The 18,784-nt window shown below is 47.7% G+C and overlaps 1 protein-coding gene across 1 annotated transcript in view; it reads left to right on the forward strand.

The window, feature by feature from the left end:
* The window catches only part of SCAMP2 (secretory carrier membrane protein 2), a 23,745-nt gene extending 6,374 nt beyond the window's left edge, over positions 1-17,371 (forward strand). Inside the window, exons 2-10 of the mRNA XM_042782065.1 lie at positions 7,946-8,014; positions 8,487-8,585; positions 9,090-9,218; positions 10,422-10,539; positions 11,115-11,243; positions 12,242-12,401; positions 13,366-13,467; positions 16,899-17,019; positions 17,237-17,371. Of these exons, the coding sequence (XP_042637999.1) occupies positions 7,946-8,014; positions 8,487-8,585; positions 9,090-9,218; positions 10,422-10,539; positions 11,115-11,243; positions 12,242-12,401; positions 13,366-13,467; positions 16,899-17,019; positions 17,237-17,371 (1,062 nt within the window). The remainder of the gene's footprint in view (positions 1-7,945; positions 8,015-8,486; positions 8,586-9,089; positions 9,219-10,421; positions 10,540-11,114; positions 11,244-12,241; positions 12,402-13,365; positions 13,468-16,898; positions 17,020-17,236) is intronic.
* The last annotated feature ends 1,413 nt before the right edge of the window (positions 17,372-18,784 follow it).

Genomic DNA, 18,784 nt, shown 5'->3' on the forward strand with positions numbered 1-18,784 from the left:
TATATATATATATATATATATAAATGTGTATGGACATTTTTACAGCACATACAAATACGTATGTAGAAGTATTGTCTGCCAACGTTATGTATGATCAGAGAACAGCAGTGTTCTTAGAGTTTAACTCTGATAATAGACAGCTGCCCCAATCAGGTCTTCCTGCCTTTCACCCCTCTTCTTTGGGTAAAAAACATTAGGGTTGGCACCTGGAGCCAGACTGGGTGTTAGAAACCACTTGGCTAGAGACAGGTGACCTTTGACCCTACACTTCCATTAAATCTCCTTTGGAACCACTTGATGTAGGATAATCCTGTGTTCTGAGAGATAGTAATATTTAACTAGGATAAACAAGGGGTACTGCCACCCACCCAGAGAAGAGTGCCATACACTTCAGCTAGGTGTGACCCTTCCAGAAAATGCCCTTTTTGAGATGCTCACACATGTCATATGCATCACTGAGCACCTCTTCTCTGAGGGGCTGTGCAGGGCAGCACAGAGCTTCTGATCTGGCAGGAGAGCTAAGAAATGCTCACTAATAATGACAACACCTTGTGGGTAGGATAAGAGCAGTCAGATTTTGCCAGAAAGAACTGGCAGAGGGATCTGATGAGGAAGGGCGATTTTTGTGGTAGAAAGGGCTTGAGCTGAGAACAGAAAGCCTGGCAGGTGGGAAGAGAGGGTAATTCAGGTAAAGGAGCACCAAGAACCAAAAGTTGGTTCTGCATTTTGTCATCCCAGCATGCCCATGTTCCATTTCCTATCCCCAAGGCCTCTGTTGCTGTCTCAAGCAGTCTCAGATCCAGTGGTCTGTTCAGGAGCTAGCAGCCTGGGGTGCATTGGCTGCTTGCAACACACACACTTGTTTGAAATTTTCTCTATCCTTTACTCTTTTAACATCAAGGACTTCCAGCAAGTTTCCCACTTCTTATCATACATTTGGGGGTGTCCCTGAGTTCTGATCCCTGTACTTTTCTCACTTTATATCTCTCTACTCCATGCCACTTCTCTTCTACTCCTATGGCTTCAGAATACCATCCACATTCCAGTGATCCCAAGATCTAGATCTTTAGCCCTCACTTTTCTCCCAAGCTTCAAACCAGTATTTCCAATTCTCAACTGGATGTATCCAACCAGATATATTCCACAGGCACCTCCAGTCTGACTCAGTATCTCCTCAGACTCTCTTCCTACTCCCACATACAACCCTCCCCTCCGAAAAAACCTTTTCCTCTTCCCATGATCACTTATCTTGGTTAATGGTGGCACTATTCACCCATCACCCAAGTGAGCAATCTGTCATTCAACTTCTTTCTCTTACCTTTTCCTTCCTTTCCTTGTCCTGCAGTCTCTCCTCAACCAACCCAAAGAGTTGCTTTGCCTGTGACACCTACCTAAGAAGGGTCTTCGGAATCCATTCTTTCTTCTCAATCCCAGCTACCTGCCTTACTCCTCATTGTCACCCCCATGGACTGTTGTCCTCAGCCTATCTTCCCGCCATCATCTTGCCCCAGCTCATTGTACTTTCTTCATAGTTGGCAGTGATGATCATGCAACTCCCTGATTACAGCTCTCTGATTGTTCCCCATCACTCATAGGGCAAAGTCCAGACCTCCTAAAGGGGCAAGGAGGCAGCATCTTTTCACCTCCTCTAACTACACAAGGGGAAGACAGAATCACCATCAGTAGCCCAAGGCCTGTTCCTATGAGGCCAGACATGCTACCACCCTACAGTGCTCTTCCCAATTTTGACCCCAACCGTCCCTCCCATGGCGCACTCACCACCTCTTTGCTGGGCTCAATAATTCGCTGCAGTGGCCACACAGAACTCACAGATGATGGGGTTTATTAGGGAAGCAGCAGGCTACAATTCAAGTTCAGGAACATACTCAGGATACAGTTCTTTGATCAGGACAGTCTCCCCTCTGCTGTGCCCTTAGATATGCCTCTCTGGCCCTTGGCCTCACAGCCTGGCCTCTGCCTCTGTGGGCCAGGTAAGCCTGCCTCTCTGTCCTATGCCTTTTGGTTCCACTGCCACCGTCTCTCGGCCAGCCATCTCTCTAGGCTGGGAGTGAGATTTCCCTTTCTGCCTCTAGGAGGGTTTGTTTTGAATCTGGCAGAGTGGCAAAACTACCCAATCCCAACATCAGAGTTCTACACACCTGAAAGAGTGTGCACTTTCCCAGAAGATTACTTCATGCTGCTCCAACAGAAATACCCCAGGTGGATGACTTTAACAATCAGGAGTTTAAAAGCAGCTACTCAGTTGCTCATGGCAAATTCTACCACTGAGTTAATTGCCAGTCTCATTATAGGAAATTACTACTACCAGCCACTCACCCAAGTTGACACCTATTTACATGGTCCCACCCAGTAATCCAGTGAGAGTTACAAAGACTATGGCTAGAAAAACCATATCATGCAACTTACTGCACCACAATACCTTAACTACTACACCACCAAAGTTCCTTAAAATATAAATACATATACCGTAATCACATGGAAAATTTGGAAAACAGAAAATAAGTCATGTATTTATTTCTTTTGTAACTATAGTTATTTTGATATGTTTTCCTGCCAGTCTATTTTCATATGTGTGATTTTTACAGAATCATTATTTGGTGTCCATACAACAAAGCCTTTTCAGTATTGCTTGCACTGCCTTCAGAGCTGTGATTTTTTTGAATGGCTGTGTAAGCCATCAAGGGGATGTGCACTGCAACACACTTGTGGCACTGTTGCTGGATATTTTAAATTATTTCCTGCTTTCTCCTCTATTATAAAGTATGATGCCTTTGTGTATAAATAATTTTTATAAATGTTATATATAATACTTATTATAAATAATGAGTACCTTGGCCAATGCAAATTTTTACATGTTTTGTCATGTTTACTTAGGAAGGACTCTCAGGTTCTGGGTCAGAGCACCAGGGTTAATTGTAGCTATTTGTGTGACCCAGACCCAGCCCACCACACTGGGGATGATTGCCCTTTCTTGTTCTGTAATACACAGCCTCATTTCCAAAGCAAATAGGACATCTCAGAGCTTCCAAAATATTGGTGACCCTCTACGTCCCAGAGAGAATGACCCTGAGTTTTTCTTAGGAGGTATTTTTTAAAAGTGTTTGGGGACTGAAGTAACCCCATGCTGAGAGCTTGGGTTGAGTGCAAGATGGGGAAAGCAAGGAAAAGTCACAGAGCTCAAGCACAGCCAGGGCCTGTGAAACACATCGGAAGAGATTTCTAAACCTCTTAAAAACAGGGCCCTTCAGGACCAGGTTTGCTGGTCTGATAGAGCCTGGTGGAACCACTGAGACTATGGTCCCTAGCTGCCCTTCAGGTCTGGAATTGAACCCACACCTGTGGTTTCCAGCCAAACAGAAGACAGGTATATGAGTTGAACATGTACCTGAGGTAGATACATTCCTTGAAGAGAACAATCATGGGAGAAAGAGGGGCTGTTTATGCACAGGGAGACAGTTCAGGGGGCAGGAGTGCATGGAGGGATGGACACAGGGAAGAGGTAACTATTGGGAGGAAGTGGGAGGGGAGCTGTTGCATTAGGGTAAATTGTAGTCAACGTAATGAGACAAAGTATATGTGAACTGCTGTATGGAAAGTGAATTTGCTCCTTAAACTTTCATCCAAATTACAATTTAAAAAAAAAAAAACAGGGCCCTTCAGGGAAGAGCTCCAGCTTAACTCTGCACTACCTTCTCTGTTACCTCACACCCAGCTAGATGGAAATGGGCCTTGGCCCAAAGCCAAGTAATGGGCCCATGCTCACCTTCTCCGTCTTCTTCGCAGTCCTCCTCAGCGTCTTGCCTCCTCCTCCTGCCATCACCCAGCTTAGGATTCTAGCAGTGTATACGTCACTTGTGGTCCCCAGCATACTTATCAGATTATGACTCTGGAGGTCAAGAGCTGTGCCTTATTTATCTTGGTGCATGCTCCACAAGTGCTTGTAACTGTTGCTGAATAAAAGAATGGAGTTTAAGAGCTTTTTATTTGTTATAAGTCCAATAAAGGGCATAAGCCTATCTGAGTTTTCGGACACTGAGGGAGTTTTAGGTTACTTCTCCTTTGTAGGTGAAACTTAGCTCTTGCCATCGTTTTAAACAACTACTTGACCCATTTAAGAGCACGTTGATGCTCAGTGAGTGAGAAGAAAGCTTGATGCTTTTGACTTCCTGGTTGTCACCCAGAGTAAAAGGCAGTTGTGGTAGTTAAGGTTGTGTGTCAACTTGGCTGGGCCTGGTTGAGTGGCTGGGCAGCTGGTGGTAGTTATGCTGCATGATGAGACATGTAGTCAGCTCCATGGTGGGATGTACCACAAGCAGCTGAGTAACTGCTTTAGGGATGTGGTCTGCTTCCCTGTATATAAGAAGCAGCTTTGGAAACAGTCTCTAGCTTATGGCACACTTGAACCCTGCATGTAGCTGAGTCATCATTCAGTAGCCTGCCATGCTCTGCCAATCTTGGGACTTTTAATGGACTTGACATGACCTGCTGTGTGGTTTGGTTATATCGGAACTGTGCCTTGTTATTTGTCGACCTTGGGTTTGTCAGCCTCAGCAGCCAGCAGCTGAGTGAAGAAAAGCCTCTAGCTCCAGTGGGCTGGGAGCAGGAGGCAGAGCTGAAGCCCAAGGCTGAGGGGCTTTCACTCAGCCCTTAGAGCCTGGCATTTTGAACTCGGACTTAAAACCTCCAAATTGTAAGAATAAACTCCTGTTTGTTAAAGCCATCCCATTTGTGGTATATTTTTGTTAGAGCAGCACAGAGGTAACCAAAATAACAACGGTGCTCAGTCAGGCCAGACACTGTGGTCCTTATTTGTAAGGGGCTTTCTGCATGTGTCTTACCAAGGATGTTCCCAAGAACCAGTGCTTTAAAGGCTCAGCATACAGAATTGAGCAGCAGCCATCATCCTTGTTACTCTCAGTCCCCTGGTCTATGTCTCTTTGGAGCAGGTTCATTCATTCAACCACATATTTATGGAATGCCTTCCTTTGACCAGACACTTTCCTAGGCTTTGGGGCTGCACTAGTGACCAAAAGAGACCTGGGCCTTACTCTCTTAGATTTACAATTGCATGTCTTTGGAGACAGATAAACCTGGATTCATAATCTGGCTCAACCACTACCCCGAGATCTTGGGCAGACTAATTCTCCTCTCTGAACTTAGGCTTTTTCCAGCCACAAAATAGAAATATTCCACTCTCCCAGACGGGTTGTGAGGTTGATAAGGAGGTGTGTGCCTTTTCAGCCAGCTTCCTCATCTGAGCCACAGAACACAGAAATTGACTGGAGTGATGGTTTTTCAGTTCTCTTAAGAATGGAGTGTAACTAGTACCATTTTAGATGCACAGAGAAGTTAATTCATTAGAGACAATGAATGCTTCAGGGCAGCAAGGATTGGATTAATTCTCTTAAGGAACCAGGTTGATAAAGGCTAATAGAACATTCTTTTCTGGCAGCTTGACAAAGTGACCAATTTGGGAGTGTCTGGATTTTTACTATCATGTCAGTGTGAGGTGAACCTGGCACATAGTAGACACTTAATGTCAGCCCTGTTCTTCATGCAGTTCTTTTCCCCTACTCTCTCACTAGGCCTCAACTTCTCTGGAAGCCATCCACTCTTTTAGAAAAGAGTCCATATTGCCTCAGATGGGGAATACCCATGTCCCATGGATTGTTCTTGGTTCCTGTTCCCAAGCAAGGTGCTTCTGGGCCCTAGGGCTGCTGCTGTGATACCGCTTCCTCCCTTTCTCTGTGCCCTGGCTTTTGGGTGGGGCCACCTAGAGAAAGCAGAGGAGGGCCTACAGCAAGCAGACATTTATTCTCAAGCATGTGCTGAGCTATGCTATACATCAGGCCCTTTGCTAAGCACCAGGAAGCTACAAGAATGAATCAGGCACCAATGCATCGGGCTGCAAACTGTTCACAGCTTTCTCTTTCTAGTGGAGATAGAATTTGTTCATGGTGAGCCCGATGAGGGGTCCAGGGGCCAAATCTTTAAGATTTTAGAAAAAGGAGGAGAGATCAGTGTGAAAAGGGTAGTCTATTCCCTACCCCACCCCCAGAATTCCCTTCTGACTAATATCTCTTTATGGGTCTGGAGGATGCTTATTAAATGTGTGCACCTTGGGCAAGTGTGTGTATTCCAGTACCTGAAACTGCTACCAGAGCTGCCCCTCTGTCTGCTTCCCCTCCTGTAGTGAGTCAGACTCGAATAACCAGTTCCAAGGATGGTAGATTTAATTTCAGTGACATAAGCTTACTCACTCACCTGTGGCTTGATGTCTGCAGAGTTTGGAGGGGAATAGATACCAAGCCCAATGTTCTTGCAAGGAGGGCAGCCCCATAATTCTGGGAGAAAACTCAGTTGTTCAGCCAACAAATAACCTCAACGCCAGTCCCTCCAGCTCCAGGTGGACTCCCCATCCTCACTTTGTCACTCTGTCCAAGTTGCAGGATCCACCAGTGCAGGGAGTGTTGGCTGACAGAAAGGCCATGCCTGTAGTGTCTTTGGCAGAGGAGGTTGGTGGGGAGTGAGAGCTGCAAAGGATTACGCCCCACTCCCATCCAGAAATAGTTAGTGAGGTTGGAGTATGTGCCCAGCTCTGGGTTAGGCTCTGAGGAGGGCTGCCCTCTGGAACTGGGGCTCAGGTGAGAAGATAGAGTTAGTGTGTGTGGAAAAAGTCAGAGAACATATTCAGTGCTGACCCTCAGCTCTATAGATGTTCAGAACAAGGAAGGAGCTCCCATTTTGGACCTTGGACAAGTTACTTCATTCACCCAGGCAAGTGCCAGTTTCCCCGTCTGTCAGTTGAAGGTGTTGATCTCCAAGGGTGTATCTAATGTTGACATTGTGTCTAAGAGTTCAGTCTGGAGAGGCTTCCTGGTGGAAGCGAGGCTGGCCCTGAGCAGCTTGATGAGTGGTGAGAGGGGACAAGGTCCTGAGAACAGGGAAACATACTCTTCTAGGCCCCTCGGGCTAGTTGAGGCCTTGTAATAGGGGTTTCCAGAGTCCAATAGCAGCCTGCCCATCCTTCATGGCTATTTCTCCCAAGCCAGGTATCCCTGACAAGCTGGACCTGAGCCCCATTCCTGTTACAGGAAAGGGTGAAGACAAGCCCCAGGCCAACAGGAAGGCTGCTTGGGTGAAGAGGATGGCAGCGAGGCCCATGCAGCCCCTTGACTGCAAAGCCTGCCCTTGAACAAAGATCAGAGTGGGAGGGGAAGATTGAAAACTTAGGAGAAGGCTTTGTTCTGAAAATATCTTTGCATTTTTTTAAAAAAAAGAATCCATGGGGTAAAAGAAGCTGAAAACGTTTTCCTGGATTTCCATCCAAGTCCTTCACATCTCTACTCATGGCAGGTCAGGTATTGCCTGCTTTTAGGAAGAAAGCATAGACAGCCAACAGCAGGCATTTGCTATAGAATCTTGAGCTGTCCTTTGAAAAATAAGAGGAACAAGTGCTTTCTGTCAGGTAATAAATAAATAAAGCTTTACAGAAAACCTATAAAATGAAAAGTAAGTCTCTATCCCCCCCCCCCCCCCCCCCCAAAAAAAAAAAAAACACCTCCACTCCTTGGAGGTAAATACTATTAACAGTTTGGGCTCTATAAACAAGAATTTGTTGGTATCTATTCCCAGGCCTCCCTCCAAGTGCAAAGCTGGCTCTGGGTTGCTTCTGAGAAGTCAAATGGACTGAACCTCCTCCCGTTCCAGAAAGGGAGAAGAGACTGCAGCAATGGTGTAGCTAGGGCCAGGCAGAGGTGCATTCTGGAGAGGCTTGTCAGGGCCCTAGAAAGGGCGATCAGCAGCCTTACAGCCAAGTGTTACTGGGACTGCTTGCTGGTTCCAGAAGGGGCCAAGAGATGGTGATATTTCCCCCATCTTCCTCAAGCCTCTCATCTCTTTTTTTTTTACTGTGGCTTCTCAGGATCCATCTGTGACCCAGTTGACCAATGCCCCACAGGGTGGCCTGGCTGAATTCAACCCCTTCTCAGAGGTCGGTGATCATGTTGTCTTTCTGAGTTCCCTGGTCCTCTGGGTGGTGCTGGGGTCTCTGGGGCAAGGAGTCTTGGGAGAGATAGAGACAGTTCTAAGCAGCTGCAGCCCTCAAAGGGACAGTTGTAAAGTAAACTCAGGAGTGGGGGTAAGAAGTAGGAAGTTACTTTCTGAAGATTTTCCCCCTGGGATCCATGATCTGGGTCCCTCTGTGAGCAGAGCAGTCTGCCCTGAGGAAGGGAGAGAACACTCTGGATTCAGCAAGACTGAAGAATGCTGGGTTAGGCATCAGATTGGCATGGCACTATATGCTGCCACAAGACATGGCAAAGGCAGGCCCAGAGGGAGTGCTCTGCACAGGCAGGAGCTGGGGCCCAGCAACCTATGTGCTCCTGGGCATCAGACCCAGAACTTCACTCACCCTGCTGTGCGTTTGCCCCACTCATATCCCTCTTCTGATCTATCCCATGTAGACAAATGCAGCAACAACGGTTCCAGCTGCACAGCTCCCTGGGCCTTCACAGCCAGCAGTTCTCCAGCCTTCAGTGGAACCAGCCCAGCCAACACCCCAGGTACTGTTGGCAAAGAGCCCTTTGGCCTCTCTTCTCCAGTGAGGGAAGCTCCCAGACCAATAGCTGAGCCCTGAGGTTGGGGGTGGGCAGAGGGCCTAATTTCTGGTTCCTCTTCAAGGGTCCTCTTCCTAATTTCTTTGGAGCTGGTCACTTTAATCTTCAAAGTGGAGGAACTGCCCATGCAATTGATATCCCCACCTCCCAAATGACCCATTACCACCCTAAGTAAAGCTCTACACCAGGCTCCAGTCATTGGTGTCTTCAGAAAGCAGTTGCTTCTCCAGAACCTCCTTAACCCTTTGCTCCTTCTTACTCAGGGCCCAGAATCTCTTCCTTCTTTACTTCATGTCTTCCTGGCTTCTTTCTTCTTTTCCTCTGTCCCTTTACCAAATACTGTGACTCTTGTCTGTTGTAAGCCCCCACTCCATCCACCATCTCACTGCCCACCCCCATGTTCCTTGATGTCCTGGTGAGCAAGACCCACAGTGGAGTTGTGTGTTGCAGCTCCTGCTTAGACAGGCCAGCAAGTTCCTGCCTACCAGGTTCCTGGCAGTGAGTGAGCTCTCAGAGAGGCAGATGCTGCTAGGAGGAGATAGTATTCTCAGAGACAGCTACATGCGAAAGCTTTCAAAGGTAGGCAAAGTGTAGATGATCATGAGGGAGGGCAGGGCACCTGAAGCCCACCCAAGCAAGGGCTTGGACCCTAGCGGGCCCCAGACTGCTCCCAAGCAAAGGTCTGGCTGGGCTTGCGGTGAAAGTGCTGCCCCTCCAATGGCCCGAAAACCTGTGGAGGTGAGGCAAGCCTTTTTTGTTCAGCTGGCTGGTGGTGGGCTGTAGGGACCTAGGTGCCACTCAACTGAAGTCACAGACCTGGGAAAAGGGGGCTAACACCCTCAATGTACTTCAGTGTGGTCACTGGGCCTGCTGCTGCCCCTAATGCCTGAAACTCACTTCCCAAAGGCAAGCTTAGCTCTTTGGAGAACTGCTTTTGGAGAGGTGGTATGTGTGTGTGTGTGTGTGTGTGCATGTGTGTACATACATGTGTATATGTACATGTACTTGGCCTACCTACAAAATGACTAGTTTGATACATGTGCCCTAAAAATAACCAGATCATTCTCCAGGAGGCACTCAGTCCAAACAGCTGCAGTTTGGCACAGGAGCAGGGCCCTGGGCTGGAACACCTGGGCCCTGGGACCGGTTCTGCTCAACCTCGCTTACAGTCCCCTAGGGACCTCACCCAGAGGCCCTGCTCAGCCTGGAGACCAGATGAAGTTTGGATGAAATCCAGGCAGAGCAGGGCCAAGGTGGTCACAGCTCAGGTGATCCCCTCAGGTCAGGTAGCCCTCAGAAGGTGCTACTGGGGTAGGGCAGGGGGTGCTGAAATACAAATCCCTGAGGTTCAGGTACACACATCCACCTTTAAGTGTCTTCCCCTCCCCACTTACTGTTAACTGGATTGCACTGCTCTCCCTTCACACTCATACCCCTCCAGGCTCTTCAAAGGAGGCTCGGGTGTCAGTTTCTGGCTATAGGCTTGAGTCTTGGGAAGTCCCTTTCCATTTGCTGTTACCCACATTGTCTGGGTTCCATTGTTGGAGAGGAGAAGGAAAGCTATTTGGGATAATTCTATATCAAACTCAGGGATGAAGGGAAGAGGAGAGCTCTGGTGATTCAGAGGGTTTAGAGGTGATGTGGGGGTAGTGGGAGACAGGTTACCTTGCCCTCCCTGTCAGGAACTCTGATACCCAACAGGCAAGGCCCCTTTTCCTGCCCAGGCTGACATTGTTCCTCTCTCTTGTGTCTGGCAATACTCTCTGCCCTCATTCCCTCCAGGCCATAGCCTCTGCAGCCCAGGCAGGCCTGCTTCGGCAGCAGGAAGAGCTGGACAGGAAAGCTGCTGAACTGGAACGCAAGGAGCGGGAGCTGCAGAACACTGTGGCCAACTTACATGGTAAGGTCACTGCTGGGGTCCCTGGAGTCTGTGTCCTGGAGCTGAAGAGCATCTTGAGCCCTGTAGGGAGGGTCCTCCCAGCGCCAACCCTGAGTTGATTTGTTCCTGGGGCAGCCTTGCTGATTTTGCTGAGCTCTTGACCATCTCAGAATGTGCCGGTCCTGGGGAAGAGCAAGAGTCCGTTGGAAGTCAGGAGACTTACAGTGGCATCCTGGAGAATACAGATCATTTCTGAGCTCCTTCCCAGCTCTAAAATTCTTTGCTTCTTTGATGGAATGCAGGCACTTTTCCTTCCACAATTCCTTGCTGGTGATAATGGCCCCTATTGTCATGTTTATGGGGTAGTATTAGTAAAAGTAATTATATATGTCATTTTGTCCTTTATCTTTCACAGTGAGTTTGGGTCTACTGTCCTCCTATCCTACTGCATGCTCCATGAAGACCCTGAACCTTGGTTGCCGGAGCTCCTCCGGAATCCTTGGTTTGGCCCCTAAACCGGACCAGTATGTGCATTCCTCAGTGCTGCTGCTGAGTTTGGGTCTTCACCTCGTCTCCTCTTTCTTTTCTCCTCACAGTGAGAGAAAACAACTGGCCGCCCCTGCCCTCCTGGTGCCCTGTCAAGCCCTGCTTCTACCAGGATTTCTCCACAGAGATCCCTGCCGACTACCAGAGGATATGCAAGATGCTCTACTATCTCTGGATGTGTAAGTCCTGCTCCTGCCTCTTGGAGCCCAAGGGTGAAATGGGGTGGGACTCAAGACCTTTCTTTGTCCTCTGGCTGCTACTCCCTGGTATAGGGAGCTTCCTTCCAGCTTTCTGCAGACTCCAGCCATCCTTAATGCTAGACCAGGTTGGGGAGATAAGGGCAGAAGCCACATAATTGTCCCTCCCAGTCTGCTCCCTGATCTGGGAACCCCCCCTCAAGAAGCAGTCCACACCACAGGTCAGGTAGGGTGGGATTAGCCAGATGAGCTTCCTGGGGAGCTCACTGTACTAAAATGCCCTCCTTAGATGAAAGCCTTCTCTTCCCCACAGGTCCCTAGGCTACTGTTGTTGTTATGTGCTGTCAAGTCGGACCCGACTCATAGCGACCCCTTCATGGGTTGCCGAGGCAGTATCACTACAGAAGTAGATTGCCCAACCTTCCTTCTGAGGAGTGGCTGATGGATTTGAACCTCTGGCCTTCTGGTTAGCAGTCAAGTGCCTTAGGCACTATGCTACCAGAGTTCCTCCTAGGCTACTTCTTGTTGTTGTTATGTGCCGTCGAGTCAAACCCGACTCATAGCGACCCCTCCTTGGGTTTCCGAGGCAGTATCACTACGGAAGTAGGATTGCCCAACCTTCCTTCCGAGGAGTGGCTACTAGGGGTGAGCAAAAGAGACTTCCTATAGTTCTGTTGTGGGCCGCCCAGGGCCTGGGGAAAGAGGTGCTGAAAGACTTCATTCCCAAGGATCAGTGCTGAGTCTGCCCCTACCCCTTCCCCTGCAATAGCTGGGCTCTCTGGCCTTTCTTAGGAACTTAGTTTGATCCCGAGTTTTGAGATCCCAGAAAACCAGATTTGGGAGGTGACCCAGCCTAGTGCCATCTACTGTTTCTGTAGCTGGACCTCATTTCCTCTCCCAGGAGGTGGTTTGACATTTTGGGAGCCCATCAGCCAGCCACCTGGTGCAAGCCCATCTCTCTGCCCTCCTTCCCCGCACAGTGCATTCAGTGACTCTGTTTCTGAACCTGCTTGCCTGCCTGGCCTGGTTCACAGCTGACGCTTCGAAGGGAGTGAACTTTGGCCTCTCGATCTTGTGGTTTCTGATCTTCACCCCCTGTGCCTTCCTTTGTTGGTACCGGCCCATCTATAAGGCCTTCAGGTGAGTGGACTAGGGTGGGGTGAGTGTATGACTGGTACTGCAGATAGCAGTCCTAGCCTGGGACTCCATCCCAGTCTTGGAGCAGAATAAAATGGTGAAGAAATTCATTTTCCCATTTCCACCAAATAGCCAGAGCAGACAGGGATCAGGAGCCTGTCCTTGGACTAGGGATCAGGAGCCTTACCTGCCTTCCTGCTGCTCCCAGTCTGCCCAGTGGGTGAGATTCCAGTTACTGAGACAGGGTGGGGGCCCTTCTGAGGCTCTAGGATGTGCTTCACCAATAGAGCCAGATGGGTGCTCTCCATGACTTCTGTCCACTCTTACTTTGTGCCTTTTCCCTTCACCTCCCTCCGCCTCCCCACATTAATGAATCTACCTTACAGACACCTAGGGGATTTGGAATTGTACCTCAGAGCTGATGCTTCCAGGCCTGACAGCCCATCAGGCCCTGGGAAGAGGGGATGGGGCAGTGGCAGAACTGTCCCATGCATTCAGCAGCAGACCTAAGCCCTCGTTGTGTTCTAGGCCTCAAGGGTTGGATATGCTCAACCTTTTAGAGGTTCTGTCTAGTGTTGCTTAGTTTACCCAGGCCTACAGTTTTATTATTGGAGATTGATGTTTTTGGCTTAGATTTATTTTTCTTTCCTCCCTCATTATGAAATACAATAAATGCTCTGGGAGATGGAGTGTTAAGCTTTTTAAAAATGTTCTCTGGGAGAGCAACTTTTATCAGCTCATTGATTGGAAGTGCTTAAATTGGAAGGCAGTGAAAGGCAAGCCCTTCTTGACTATGGCGACGAGTATCTCTGTGTATTTGCCCTCCTAGACAGTGTGTCTGGTTCCCTGAACTCCCCCATCCTGCCTCCTGGCTCCTCCTAGATTCTATAGCTGTCATTCCAAGTGAAAATGCAGAGGTATGTGGCCCAGGTCCTCTGATGACATCTTATTTCTCCTTTCTCCACAGGTCGGATAACTCTTTCAGCTTCTTCGTGTTCTTCTTTGTATTTCTTTGTCAAATAGGTATCTATATCATCCAGGTGGTCGGCATCCCTGGGCTGGGGGACAGGTAAGGCCTGGGGCAGCACAGAAGGAATTATGCTTTCAACACAGGGCTCAGCCTCTCTCACACTGTTTCCCAGCTCCCAGATGACCCTCCTCCCACCATGGCAGAAAGAGGGGTCAGTGGACCAGCTTGGTCGTGGGCCAAGCTAAATGCCAGGGTGTTGAGTTCCTCACCAGTCTTGCCTTGCCCTCTGAAATGTCATGAGTATACTTGGCCTGAGCTCTTACGCTGTGTCCACGGGATTGCCACTCCCTCCTTTTCTCTTGCCACACCCTCCAGGTTGGTGCTACTTCCACAGGTCCCAGGCAAGCACTGTGACTTTTTTCAAAGGTCCTGTGATTCAGGAGATGGAGCCTGAGCCTTCTGCAAAGAGTCTGGTTCTTGTTACCCTCTTTGCACGTAAGGTTCTTGGGTACTGCAGTTCTAAGCTGAAAATTAGTCTCAAAAGGAAGTGCTGAAGGCTAATGTTTTCCTTTCTGCCCCAGTGCACAGGGAGCATTGCAGAAAAGTCAGGCCAGCATTTGTCTGGAAGTCTGAGCTTCATGGGCTACCTTGTTTTGTCCCTTTCTGCCACCAGAACTGGCAAGTCCAGAGCAGTGGGGAGAGGACTAACTCACCTTACACTTCAAGCTGCCCTCTCACCAACCTCTTCCTTTTCTTCTTGCTCTTTCTAGTCTGGCCCTTTCTCTTTGACTAATGACCTCATTTCATTACTCATGAGATCCTAGTAGATGTGATTAATAACTGCTGATGTCTGCATCGTTGGCTGGGAATCAGAGATGAGTTCTATTCCTTGCTCTGCCCCTCACTGCTAGACTAGATGAGCATTGTGGATTCCAGCCTCCTGATGCCTTTCTGGAGCCTTCCATGATCATTTTTTTCATCTCACCAATTGGATAGGTGATATTATTTCCCCTCTTTTTTTGTTATAAATTTTATTTCTTATTTTATTTTATTGTAGTAAAATACATTAAACCAAAAACCAAACCCACTGCCATCAAGTCGATTCTGACTCAGCGACCCCCATTGGGTTTCCGAGGCAGTAAATCTTTATGGGAGTAGATTGCCTAGTCTTCCTTCTGTAGAGTAGCTTGTGGGTTTGAACTGCCAACCTTCTGGTTAGCAGTCAAATGCCTTAGGTACTGTGCCACCAGAGCTCCTTAGTAAAGTACATTACTATTAAAAAATACATTACTAATAAAACAAAATACTATTTTAATCACATTAAAGCATACAATTTGGTGGCATTTAGGACACTGACAATCTTGTGCAGCTACCACCTCCATCTTGTTCCCAAAAGAAATCATTAAGCACTCACTCTCCATTCCTCTCCACCCACAGCCCCTGGCAAACACTGTTCTGCTTTTCTCTATGAATTTGCTTACTGTGGATATTTCATAGAAATATAATATATGGTCTTTTATGTTTGCCTTTTTTCACTTAGCTTAATGTTTTCAAGGTTCATCTGTATTGTAGCGTTTGTCAGTCTTCATTCCTATTTATGACCAATTAATATGCCATTGTATGAATATACAACATTTTATTTATCCATTCAGATGGACACTGGTTGTTTTTTTCCTTTTGACTATTGTGAATAGTGCTGATGTGAATTTTCACGTACAAGTTTTTGTTTGAATACCTGTTAAAATCCTTTTGGGTATATACCTAGGAATGGAATTGCTGGATCACACAGTTCTGCTTAACTTTTTGAGAAACTGTTTTCCACAGTGACTATATTATTTTACATAGCTAGTGCTTAAGGTACTTGAGTGCTAACCAGAAGGCTGGTGGTTCAAACCCACCAGCCACTCCTCAGAAGGAAGATGGGGCAATCTACTTACATAGTGATACCACCTTGGAAACCCAAGGAGGGGTCATTATGAGTCGGGTACGACTCGATGACATATACAACAGCAACCAGCATTGGGCATAAGGGGAACAATTTCTCCACATCCTCACCAACACTTATTTTCCATTTTCTTTTACTGTATCCATCCTGGGAGCTCTGATGGCATAGTGCCTATGGCATTTGACTGCTAATCAGAAGGCTGGTGGTTCAAACCTGCCAGCCACTTCTCAGAAGGAAGATGGGGCAATCTACTTCCGTAGAGATATTGCCTAGGAAACCCAAGGAGGGGTCGCTATGAGTCAGAGCCGACTCGGCGGCAGTGAGTTTGGTTTGGTTTTGGTTTATATCCATTCTAGAGGGTGATAGTTCATTTTGGTTTTGATTTGCATTTCCTGAATGACTAATGATATGGAACATCTTTTCATATACTTATTGGCTAATTGTATATCTTTTAAGGAGAAGTGTGTATTCAAGTCCTTTACCTATTTTTCAATTGGATTGTTTGTTTTTATGTTACTGAGTTGTAAGAATCTTTCATATATTCTGGATGTTGTTGTTATGTGCCATCGAGTTGGATATATTCTGGATACTAACCCCTTATTAGATATATGATTTGCAAATATCTTCTCCCTTTCTGTAGGCTGTCTTTTCACTCTTTTGATAGTATCCTTTGATACACAAAATTTTTAATTTTGATGAAGTCCAGTTTATTTTTCCTTTTGTTGCTTGTGCTTTTCATGTCTTACCTAAGAAACCATTGCCAGATCCAAGGTCATAAGGGTTTTTCCCTTATGTTTTCTTCTAAGTGATTATAGTTTTAGCTCTTATATTTAGGTCTTTTATCTAATTTGACTTTTTTTTTTTTTTTTTTTGCATGTAGTGTGAGGTAAGGGTCTAATTTAATTCTTGTCTATGTGGTTATCCATTTGTCCCACCACCATTTGTTGAAGAGACTATTTTTTCTCCATTGAATGGATTCAGCATCATTGACAAAAACTGGTTGATCATAGATGTATGGTTTATTTTGAGACTCAGTTCTCTTGATCTATATGTCTGTCCTTATCCCAACTACCACATTGTGATAAGTTTGGAATTTGGGAAATTTGAGGATATTACCCCTTTTATAGATGAGGATACTGAGGCTTAGGTAGTAACATAATTGACTGAAGGTAGAACTGAGGGAGGAGGGCAGAGGGGCTGTCCCTGGGCCCTTCTGGGAGGAGCAAGGGGCAGGGAAAGTGCAGTGGGTTGGCCAGTGGTCCTTTTTTCCAGAGGATGGGCCCCGAGAAGTGACTGGGCAGGCCTTTGATGACCTCCCCAACAAGCAACAGGAAAAGGCCCACTCCAGTGCTATTCCTGACTCTATGAGGCAGCAGCCACATTTTCCCTCCCAGACCTCACATGGCCCCAGGATTCCCATGTGAATCTGTCTCTGAGGCTCCATATGTTCAGATAGGCCTGGCCTCTCACAGGCCAAGGGCTTCTGGCCCACAGGGCTCAGAGCTGCCAGGAAATGCTGAGGATGTAGCAGCTGCTTGGAGAGGAGCCCACTTATGCCCCCTCTGGCCTCTTCCTCTCTTTGTAGTGGTTGGATCGCAGCCCTGTCTACACTGAAGCAAGACCCTTTGCCTGTGTCAGTCATCATGATGGTGGTGGCTGGCTTCTTTACCCTATGTACCGTGCTCTCACTCTTCCTCCTGAAGCGGGTGAGTTGGGGAAAAAGGGTGGGCCAGCAGTAGCAGCCTTTACCATGTGGATATTCTTTACCACTGCAGTTGGGCCTCCTGGGTCCCCAGTGTCCAGCGGCAGCCTCCAAGGCTGTGGGTGGAGGTTGGTAGGATGGCTTCCTGGTATTCTCTTTGGGAGTATAACTTGAATAGCTCAGTTCTTGGTGGTACCTCTCACTCCTGCCTCTTTCCCTAGGTGCACTCCTTGTACCGCCGAACAGGGGCCAGCTTTCAGCAGGCCCAGGAGGAGTTTTCCCAGGGCATCTTCAGTAGCAGGACCTTCCGCAGCGCTGCCTCATCTGCTGCCCAAGGAGCCTTTCAGGGGAATTAGCCCTCCCGGGTCTCTCCTTTCTTTCTGCACCAGCCTTTTCTCTCACCTGCCTTCTGAGCTGCACTTTCCATAGGTGCCTTATATGGTGGTTATGCCCAGCACAGACCTGGCTGTTCTTTGCCATGGCTGTTCTTTCTTTAGCAACCAGCTCTCCCTTCCACCTGAGGGGAGGTGAGGGAGGAAGGAGTTTATTTTTACATAAGAGAAAAGAAAAAGAAAAAAAAAACTTTTTTCTGGTGGTGGTTTGGTAGGGTTGTGTTGTCTTTTTGGAAGCAGCAAAAAAAGAGCCCCCCTTCCCATATATATAAATATATAAATACATACTCGGGATCACTGGCTGTCCTGGGCTAACCTCAGCTAGATTCTTATTTCTTTCACAGTCCTGGGACCCAACTTCACCCTTTTCAGGCAGGCCTGTCCTGGACCTGGCTTCATACACCCAGCCTGTGGCCTCCACAGTCCTACCCTTCCTTCCTGCCCAGTCTGGGTAACCTCTCATGGACTGTACTTTGGAGGAGCTTTAGGACAGACAGGTGGTCAACTCTGTTCCCCCAGTTGCTCTGAAATGGTCTGTGGTCCAGACCATCTAGCCTGGCTGTCCAGCCTCATCCTTGCCTCATTTTTCTTACAGCTTCATACCCCTTTAGGCCCCTGGAACCCACCTGGTGTGGGCAACACCTTGTGCTCTGGGGTCCTCCCTGAGCCCTTCCTGCTTCAGACTTACTGAATGTGCAATGGGGTTGAGTTTAGGGGGTGGGAAGGGGAGGGGTAGAGGACATTGACTCCACGTTGTTATGCCTAGCCTTTGGCAGTCTTCCAGGAAGGTGGGGTTTGACTGTCCTGGTGTGATTTGTTTGACTTTGTTTAACTTCCTCTCCTCATGAGGGACAGCTGCCTTAGCCTCAGATTCTACCCCCGACTCCACCTCACTCCCGCCATGAGCAATAACCAGCTTGTGTAACCCTTGGGGAGAAAGGATCAATTAGCCCAGAACTGCACCCTTCAGGCTGGACTGAGGAGCCACTCTTCTGAAGGCTCCAGACTAATCCTCCAGGGTTCCCTATACATATGTCCGGTAGAATCTAGGTCACCTTTTACTCGTCCTGGGGATAACCCAGGAGGTGTGTCACTGTGATGCATGCCTAGGAGTCCACGGTTAGAACCTGCAGTGTGAGGACTGAGGGGCTTCTCAAAAAGTTAGCCAGTCTCCTGCCTCTGGGACCTGGGGCACACCTCGAGGCTGCCAGCCCACTCAGCCCCACAGCCACTGAATGATGACAGTGACCAAGGTTTTGTAAACTCCTTTCTGGTATTTTTCCCTCCATGTACAAATGTATATGTTTTATCTCGATTTTTGTGCTTAAATAAAATGACATTTTCAGACAAGACTGTTTTAATGTCTGGTGAACTTGG

The sequence above is a fragment of the Orycteropus afer genome, unplaced genomic scaffold (genome assembly GCF_000298275.1).
Source record: "Orycteropus afer afer isolate SDZICR_OR568_19922 unplaced genomic scaffold, OryAfe1.0 scaffold00233, whole genome shotgun sequence".
NCBI classification, from domain to species: domain Eukaryota; kingdom Metazoa; phylum Chordata; class Mammalia; order Tubulidentata; family Orycteropodidae; genus Orycteropus; species Orycteropus afer.